The following is a 9532-nucleotide window of genomic DNA, read 5'->3' on the forward strand; positions in this document are numbered from 1 at the left end:
ATACTCCTCAGTCAACTTGGTCAAAACAGGTCAATGTCCAAAAGTCAAAAATTCTACCAAGTCAAGTCAGTTGAGTACGACGAGCGTACTCAGCTTGTACGCTAAGCGTACTCAAGCCTTGACCAGAAATGGGGTATTGACCTCGTATGCCCTGCGTACCATAGCGTACACCTAACATACATGCAACCATCATTTCCTTCTATTAAGAGCTTAACCCCGTAAGCTTTTTTATCCAAATTCCAGATCTAGTCCTCAAATGATCTCCTTAACCATAAAGTTTCCATGTTTATGGTCTTGCATGGCTATTAAGTGCTTAATACCGAAAACCCTAACTTCTTAACTCTTTAAGGCATCCTGGCTCATGCATGGAAGGAAATTAAGGTCCAAGATTACATTTTTATGGTTCCTAATAACTCCATAATGGATAAAGTTTCCAACTTTATCCATTAGAATGGTCCAAGCAACTAAGATCTAGTCTTTAAGTCTCAAAAGGACAAAAAGTGCATCTTTTTCAACTCATTAAGTCCAAATCTCAAACATTTGGATCTGAATCAATATGATGTTTAGAAGGATAAAGTTTCCAACTTTATTTATAACAAGGTCACAAAATTTCAAGATCTAAAATTTATTAACTAAAGTGACCAAAAGTTCATAACACCCAAGACTAGCTAGATCTATCAAAAGCATCATCAAGATTTAAACTGTATACTTCCAGAAGCTAGATCAAGATGAACAACGCCTGGATCTATAAGCTCCAAGACAACAACACCTCTCCAAGGTGTTCTTCTTCTTCCAAATGAAATGAAAATCCACCAAAATCACTCCAAGGGTCAAAATACTTTTAAATGGGGGCTAGGGTTTCAAATTTAGGGTTAGAGGGGGTAGAGGCTGAAGATAAGGAGGATTAGAAATGAGTTAAGGTCATTAAATAGGGTCCAAGATCCTAAATTAAGGTTTCCACATGGAGCCCGTATGCCCATCATACTCCTGGTACGCCCAACATACCATGTTAAACACTCGAGATCATATAGTCTAGTATGCCCAACATACTCCAGGTACGCCCAACATACTAAAGTAACCCATAATCCTGCTAACTTCCGAAGGCCATAAGTTTTTCGTTCCATCTCCATTTTCGAAGATCTTTATATCCATATAACGGTATTGAGGGGCTATACAACCCTATCTAATTACATTTGACTTAAAACACATTAACTAAAATCCTTGAGTCAAATAAAAGGCATGAAGCATCACTTTTACCATTATGCCCTTGGGCTCCAAAGCACAAACTGAACTCTTGGATCACATAATCTACATTACCCACTTCCATATGGGTCTAAACCATTATTTACCCAAAGCCTGAAGCCTTATGATACTTGATCTTCGAGTCACAACCCCGAATTATGAAACGACTTGGAATAGGGTGTTACAAGAGTTAAGTGAATCTCGAAATTCCTTCGCATTTGTCATTAAAATGATAGGATAGGTCGAGTCCTACATGATTCACCTATAGGATTGATCATCACTGCTATGAAATGTGCTTATTCTGATTCTTAAATGTTTTGAGCATCATAATATTGTATCAGAAATTGGCATGACTAGATTGCTAGACAACTGTCATGAACATTCTGAGGTATTGAAAGATACCAAGGAATGGGTGTTTGTAGACAATAGAGAACATGTTTGAGAAGTGTTATAATAACATGAATTTTAGAGATAACTTTGAGTCATAGTCTAAATGGATATTCATTTTGATTTGTAGTATGAAAAGTTTCATGAAGGAGATGGTGGTAGATTCGACAATGTACATAAGACAGCATTAGTGCAAGTGAAGTATCCAAGGAATGTACCTAGACTAGAAAAACTTCATAGTTGGCCTTGGATATTGACTAAGGATCATTGATATCATAGAAGGTCAATGCATAGAAGTAGGAAATTCCACTACATCCAATAAAATGTTGAGGATGGAGATCTAGTTGTGAAGTGAATATCTTTTTAATGATTCGTTCACAATAGTGATGACCAAAGGAAAACATGATATGCATGCTAAAAGCATTGGCATGAGAAATGTTGACAAGTTTAGTTACTAAGTTAATTACCCCGAAACATTTATACAATATATAAATTTGTGACTTTTATGGTGATTAAATAATAGGGAATTGTTTATAATCAAAGATTATGATGTCATAGAACGATTAGTTTATTATTGTGTTTCATTTTGCGTGTTACTTCCTGAATATTAATTTATTCGAAATGACACAGTCAATCATACTTATGGGATTAAATATTATTTTAAGAGTGTCATGAATTGTTTGTAGATTGTCTATAGGGATTGCTGCAATATTCATGAGTACTTTGAAAATAAGGATTTTGAGTATTGGTTAAAGTCGCTTTAAGAGATAACTTCATTGATTCAATCATGAGTAATTCTAATACGATGATATCTTATACTCTTCAAACAGAGATATATAACTCATATTTTCAAATCAGTTGTGCATTGGTTTACTCGAACACATCTCGTAAATGGGTGTTATAAGGTGTAATTCTATGCATGATTTGGGGAGTAAATTGTATGATTATATAGTCAAATTTTATTTATTCGTTTTGCATTAATAGGAAAAACGATATCTTTATGCCCCTCGATGATTTGTTATTGACATCTAAAGTGCTTGGCTGAGCCCGAACTAAATTGATGTGTTTAATTAGTAGTCTGAACTTAATCTTCATTAATCTAGAGATCGAGAAACAAAATCTTGGACTATGATATTGATTCTGATCTATATTTCATGTCCATAGGATATCTTGTAGAAGGAAAGGATAGTTGATTATTTATCTAAGAACCAATGTCTAGTCAGAGTTTGGTAGTGTGTTTGGAAAACACTTTTTACTGGTTATTAGGAGTTGTACATACAATTATAGTTAGCGACTTATCCAAGTAGGAGACTATTGGATTTAAGGGTGTAAGGTCATAACTAAATTGGTTTAATGTTGATAAAGAAAAGTAAATTCTTTTTTGGGTTGCCCTCATAACCAGGAAATGGATTGGATTGATCAAAGGAGAAAGATAAACAATTTGTTAATTTAATATGTGAATAATAAATTAATTAGAGATAGTTAATAATTAATTATGAATTAATTAAAGATTGATAGAATTGATTAATTATTAATCGAAATTAATTCAAGATTAATTGGAATTAATTAGATGTTTAAGAGGTGAAATATAATTGTTCAGTAGTTGAACAAAAGAAGCAATTTTAGAATCATCCATGGAATGGACAGTTTTGAAGGCTTCCCTTGGGTTTCTAGAAGGCTCCTGGTTGCTGATAAGGAAAGGATTTGAATTCAGATTAAATCTATTATTTAATCATTCAAATTTGGATTTGTTTTCAAGTTACCTAAACTGTAAATACGACCCTTGGGGAACCTAATTTCATGGCTTTCTTATACCTAAAGGTAGAAAATGAAATTCTCTTCCTCCTCATCTCCCCTCTCTCCTTAAATCCTAGGGTTTGGGGATTCAAATCTGGCTATTTAGTGTTTGGGATTTTGATATAGTATGTGATGTAACGAAAATATATGAACTTGCTTTTTTTGCTATCCTTTCGAGTAACTTTAGTGACTTTATATTTAACTCTATCCTTGTTGATGTTTCTTTGATTGCGCACTAGTTTACTCATGTTAATAGTGGATAAGTTAAGATGGCATGATATTTCTTTCACTATTTTTGAGAGGAATTACTTGGACCATAGTTAGATTTGTTACAACATTCCCAAGTGGATTATGGGCCAACTTCTTTTAAATTGTTTGACTTGCAGTTTGTTCCAACTGTTTTTAACTATTTGGTTCGGTCCACTTGGGTTGAGAGTTTGTGGAACTCCAAATCTTAAGCATATATGAACAATTCCTCCATGAATCTTAAGCATATATGAACAATTCCTCCATGAATAAATTACTTCATGGTCTTGGTGTTTTGGAACTCCAAAATACCAAAACCATCAGAAACACATTGTTTGTTCTTTTCTAGATTCACTTTTCTGATCACTTTTGGTTTGATACATGAATGTTAAAAGTGAAGCTATGTTTCAGATAACATACCAATATATAACATTCTGATTTTATATTATGCGTGTAACATCGTAAATTTTCAAACTAAAACTTTCTTTTTACAAGACAGTTTAACATTCAAACCATTTTTATATTAAAAAAAACTAAAGTAACAAATTGTTTCATCACCACAAAACCATATCATAAAAAGTGTATCAGAATCATCATAAAATAACGCAAGTCTAAAACAAATGTTAGTTGAGATGCGTGTTTAGTACAATCAAGCCTACCATTCCCATTGTTAGAAGAACACCATGAAATGCTTTTAACTTGAGAGTAGCATAAAACTTAGTGAGCTTCGCACAATATCGTATAACACATAACATATACAATACATATCAACACCTCAGTTGGCCTATATGCATGAAGTCATCATCCTACTGACATGCTAGACTTCAAACCAACTCATAGTACATACCTGAAAGGGGGGCCCTATAGGTGCACAAAGCGGTGCCGCGACACAACCAAGATTCTAGTCGTGTCTAAAATAGTCTTAAAATGTGACAAATGGTTATAACCATGAAATTTTTTACACCCAAGATATTTTCAGATTTTTTGTGGAAAAGGTAGAAAAGTTGAAGTAAAATAAAAAATTTAAGATTTTTTTCATAAACTGATCAAAATAATTAGGTAAAAAATAGTTTATTGGAAAAAAGAACGGTTGCTTTATAATTTTATTGGTAATCGAGACTTTTTACTAACAATTTTTTTTTCCAAAACCGAATAAAAAAGTATTAAATAAGTGAATCCAAAACACCCTTTAAAACAATAACTTTCTTATTATTATATGATGACATTATCATGTTCTTATTATATATGAATACACAAAAGTTGTCTATGATCTATACATACAAGAGAGACTAGTTGGTTAAGACAACCAACATAGTTAACTTCATGATGTGGCAAAATTACCACTACCGAGTAACAATACATCTTATAACATGGTTTTTAATTACATGAAGTAAAAGAACCAAAGATGTAGTTGAACTATATAACCTTTTCATTTAAATCTTCAAGTTTCATAAATTGTAAGTATGACTTACCGTCAAGCTTTCGATCGAAAAAGCCCTTGTAATATTCCTCAAGGGTGAGTCGCTGGAACTTTGCTACATTATGTTGTGCAACAAGGCTTTGTGCAGGGCCTAATTCCATACCCATATTGGAACTGTAGAATGTGGCAACCGATAACCTCTCCTTGTTTGACTGCACTGTTGCACAATGCTCTATGCTCTTATACACACCATTACTTACAATCTACAAACACATACAATTAAGGAACAGTTCAATTTTGTTCAGTTTTTATGTTTTTTGCTATTTTTAGGTACATAACCAAAAACAATAATCAAACACATGGAATTGATGATTATATCATCATACTTTCGTTTCATCATATTGCAACATTATATTTTCAAAATCTACCTACTTAATGCAAACTCATCAAAATACAAAACAATTTTCAGTGCTAAAATTGCATTGATTTTTTAAAGTGTAATATCGTAACAAGGGAAAAAGCGGAAATACATTGTTATAATTTGATAGATATTTTATCATATAATGTAGTAATAAGAAAAAAAATAAAAGTACGTTGTTTTAATATAAAAAAATAAAAGGAGGATGCCATATAATACTACAATAACTTCAAGCATGCATGATGTTATTAGTTGCAGTTAGCCCAAAACCAATCTAAGTAAGGAATTGTAAAAACGACGTCACAGTAGATATGGTTTCGTTTGGTTTTTATTTTGTTTTAAAACAAAAAAAGCTAAGCTGTAAATTTTGAGGTTTTACTCTTTTAAAACAAAAATCCAAAAAAAAAATTAAATATCCTCCTACATTTTGTTCCTACTTATCCTCCTATCATATCAAATGTTGACATGTGTCACATTTAATTAGACATTTAATAAAATTGATAATCATTTAATCTACTTGTCAACATTTTATATGGTAGGAGGATAAGTAGGAACAAATTGTAGGAGAATATTTAATTTCTCAATCCAAAATTGTTGGTTCTTGAAACCAACTCACTTTTCGGTTTCTTAAAAACAAAAAACTATTAATATAATTCATATGAATGAAACTTTGGATCATTTTATTACCTCCATTATGTCCCCAATGTTTACTATCAAAGCATTTGGCAAAGGTGTAACGGATACCCAATTTCCATCTTTTCGAACTTGGAGGCCATCGGTTTCATTTAATTGATAGAGGATTGTTAACCCAGTGGCATCAGAATGTGGGGAAATCCCTAACGCCGACTCTGGTTCCGGACATGGGGGATAGTAATTCATCCTCATCAACTGAACACCATCCTCAAACAACTCGGTGATTTCATCTTGTTCCATCCCTAAGGCCTTAGCCATTTCACCTAAGATGGCTTTTGCTAACTTTTTCATATTTGTAGAGTATGCTTCCAATTTCTCCCTGATAAATGACAATTAAAGAATATTATGTCATGTCACTGTAGATGCCATTCCTTACAGTGATAACACCAATGCTTTAAAAGCCGGTTTTTTAGTTGAATCAGTATACTGACCGATTCCGGGTTCAAGCGGTTTAACCGCGGGTCAACCGGTTTCTATAGTTTTCATATTTTTTCCTATTTCCCTATACATACATACATATATAAATTATGAATTTGACATGTACAAGTTCAAACATTAAAAGTATACATACAAATAAGTTGTAGATCACTCAAAATACATTAAAAACTTTATAACATTTATCATATTTTTTATTTAGAGAAAATTATATAGATTTGAAAAAATTCACCAAAGTTTATTATAAAAATGATTCTTTTCCATGTGTTTTTATTTGGTTTAACCGGTTCAATCGATATATTTTGACCGGTTCAACTGGGTTTTTCTAAAAGCCGCTTGGTTCATTCCGGTTCAGAATTCGATGTATAACCGGTGATAGTTGAATCACCCCCTTTTCCGGTTCCCGGTCCAACCGGCCATTTCAAACCGATTTTTAAAACATTAACATCGAATTTGGTGTTATACTATTTTTTTTTTTACTATCATTTTGATGCAAGAAATGTTGTTAGGTTGGATCGAAGGTGAATCACTTTTTGTTGAATCCAACAATGTATTTTTGAAAATCTTTATAAATTGGAAAAAAGTAATATACTTTAACATATTAATTCTTTTGGTGTTACAAATTTTGTAGTGGGTTGTAGATGAATCACTTTAGCATTAGTTTGGTGCCAAAATGGAGTTATTAAAACATATATATCCAATCCAAAAAACACAATGGAAACTTGTACGCTAAAAGCTTTCATATCGAGATGGAAGAAAGAACCTCAGAACGGGAGGTAACTTCTGAAATAATTTGGAATTTCTGATATTATGTGGAAGGGTATTTACGTAAAACATGTCACACCAATCAAGCTTTTGTTCCTCGGATACAACAAAAAGCTGACCGAAACCTTCTTGGCTGTCTTCTTTCTGCCAAAGCTTTTGTTTCACCTCCATCGGAAGCTTAAAGAAGCTCAAGACTTCCCTCTTGAAATCCTCTAATAGGGATTCACTTATTTCATGGTTGATAACCTGTTTTAATCAAGTATACCAAATTTGTTACAAAAAACATTCGTCTTTGGATTTAATCAAGATTTTGCAAACCTAACCACAAACACCATTTAATAAGGATATAAAACAGAGACACGTAGAGTTGGTGAATGATTACCTGAAAGAAACCCCATTCTTTAGCAGCTGTATGAAGTTTACTTAGCTCAGATGAATACGTGGAAGATTCAGAATCGGTTGAAAATAAGCTGTGAAGATCAATGACAGGTAACGATAGAGTGAAGGTGTCATCGGATGAAGTGAGTAAGGGTTTCTGATGATCTTGGCGAACATACCGAGGTGGGATCTTTGTGATGGATTGCTTAGCAAGTTCTTGAACACTTGGTACTATCAGTGACCTCCCGAAACTGATACCTACATCCATGTGGTTTTCCATAGACAGTACTAAAAGTATACAAAAATACTACGCTTATATATATAATCGACGGAAAGCTGATATACTATTCTAAACTACTGTACCTTTTACACATGTTTTCGGGTATTTATTAATAATATGGTGAGTAAATTACATAAATGGTCCCTTATGGTTGATGGTGTGTCTCATTCTCATTCCAAGTTTTTTTTTTTTTTTTTTTTTTTTTTCTAACGATATGCTCTATGTGGTTGTATTTTGTCTGGGTGTTGGTCCTACCTTCATGGAACGTTAGTTTGCTTGATTCTCACATGTTCTTTAGAGCAGCGACACACATTATGGCATGCTCCTAAAACCACATATATTTGGACTTGAACTATCAATCCTATGAACAAAAGACATCTCACTACACAGTTGGACCAAATGTGTTTTGGTGTTTCTCACATAAGCGCATAACAACCATTTCCTTGCCCCAAAGGTCTTTTGGTGCTTCTCACATAATAACAACCATTTCCTTCGCCCTTACTCTAGTGTGCATGAGTATCATTTTCCACTCCAATCATTTCATAGGGGTGTACCCATAGACAATCACACTAAATTTATTATTATTTTTATTTAATACAAATATAAATAAAAACAATATAAATATAAGATCAATTAAAATTAAAATCATTTCATAAATTCAAAAGAAAATTATATAACAAAAGTAATAAAAGGCACATATTTCAATCACTAACCGCCTTTTTCATACCACTACAAGGTCGTCGTCTTCCAAATCATCGGTTTTCATGATGGTTTGGGTTGGGCTTTGGGGACGAATAATTCAAATTGTGTTTCGATGACCAATATATGCGTTATGGGAGAAGTTTGGAAATGTTGTATATTGGGATGAAATTGTTCTGATGAATTGAGTAAATTGGTAAAATTCAGTTGTATGTTGGAACAAGATTTTCGTAGCGATAGAAAGGTTGTGATGTGTTGTTTAACGCATAAGGATTATCGGTTCTTGGTGTGGTTGAATTTGCGAAACGGTTGCTATTTGAAGGTTGGGGTGTTGAATTTTAAATCAATCCACCATCAGTATAATGATTTTAGATTATGAAGCTTACATAATAGTTACTTCCTAAGCGCATTCAACTATTCATCTTCTATTTCTTCACTCATGAACTTCGGTTAATGAAATTGTAAGCTAACATTTTCTTGTGAATATTGTTGTTATTGACTTATTCCGAGTAGAAGATAAAAAGTAATGACTGCCTGGAAAATAAAAGGTGACTGGTCATAGGAGGAAGTCAATGCTATGATTTGCTAGATGTTGATCACATATTTTAGGAAGTAGATCACTCTATTTTGGAAAGATTATCATTTGGCGTTTATATGAATTAACTCTACTGTTGTTTTTATATATCGAAATAACAAGTTATGTGAGATGTTTTACAAACCGGTTTTAACCGCCCGGTCGAACCAGTTAGACCGGAAATCAAGGAAGGAAACA

General features: G+C 33.0%; 2 protein-coding genes across 2 annotated transcripts; both read right to left on the bottom strand.

Annotated features, from left to right (window-relative positions):
* Positions 1 to 4993: 4993 nt before the first annotated feature.
* Positions 4994 to 6494, bottom strand: LOC111909368 (protein SRG1). Its single transcript, XM_023905184.3, has 3 exons — positions 6198 to 6494; positions 5145 to 5355; positions 4994 to 5034 (listed from the first exon to the last, which is right to left on the bottom strand). The coding sequence occupies exons 1-3, from the start codon at positions 6492 to 6494 to the stop codon at positions 4994 to 4996; spliced, it is 549 nt and encodes a 182-aa protein (XP_023760952.2).
* Positions 6495 to 7274: 780 nt separating this feature from the next.
* Positions 7275 to 8121, bottom strand: LOC128125870 (protein SRG1-like). Its single transcript, XM_052764552.1, has 2 exons — positions 7786 to 8121; positions 7275 to 7649 (listed from the first exon to the last, which is right to left on the bottom strand). Exons 1-2 carry the CDS (start codon positions 8059 to 8061, stop codon positions 7368 to 7370), a joined length of 558 nt encoding a protein of 185 aa, XP_052620512.1. The 5' UTR covers positions 8062 to 8121; the 3' UTR covers positions 7275 to 7367.
* Between the last annotated feature and the right edge of the window lie 1411 nt (positions 8122 to 9532).

This window comes from Lactuca sativa, chromosome 1 (genome assembly GCF_002870075.4).
Source record: "Lactuca sativa cultivar Salinas chromosome 1, Lsat_Salinas_v11, whole genome shotgun sequence".
In the NCBI taxonomy this organism is placed as follows: domain Eukaryota; kingdom Viridiplantae; phylum Streptophyta; class Magnoliopsida; order Asterales; family Asteraceae; genus Lactuca; species Lactuca sativa.

What these genes read in the sequence shown, in the direction of transcription:
- LOC111909368 (XM_023905184.3), bottom strand. Translation starts at nt 6,494, where the DNA reads ATGAAAAAGTTAGCAAAAGCCATCTTAGGTGAAATGGCTAAGGCCTTA. An exon ending in ACATTGGGGACATAATGGAG is followed by an intron (nt 5,356 to 6,197) that starts GTAATAAAATGA and finishes ATGTGTTTGTAG; the next exon opens with ATTGTAAGTAATGGTGTGTA. An exon ending in TTTCGATCGAAAGCTTGACG is followed by an intron (nt 5,035 to 5,144) that starts GTAAGTCATACT and finishes CCATGTTATAAG; the next exon opens with ATGTATTGTTACTCGGTAGT.
- LOC128125870 (XM_052764552.1), bottom strand. Translation starts at nt 8,061, where the DNA reads ATGGAAAACCACATGGATGTAGGTATCAGTTTCGGGAGGTCACTGATA. An exon ending in AAGAATGGGGTTTCTTTCAG is followed by an intron (nt 7,650 to 7,785) that starts GTAATCATTCAC and finishes TGATTAAAACAG; the next exon opens with GTTATCAACCATGAAATAAG.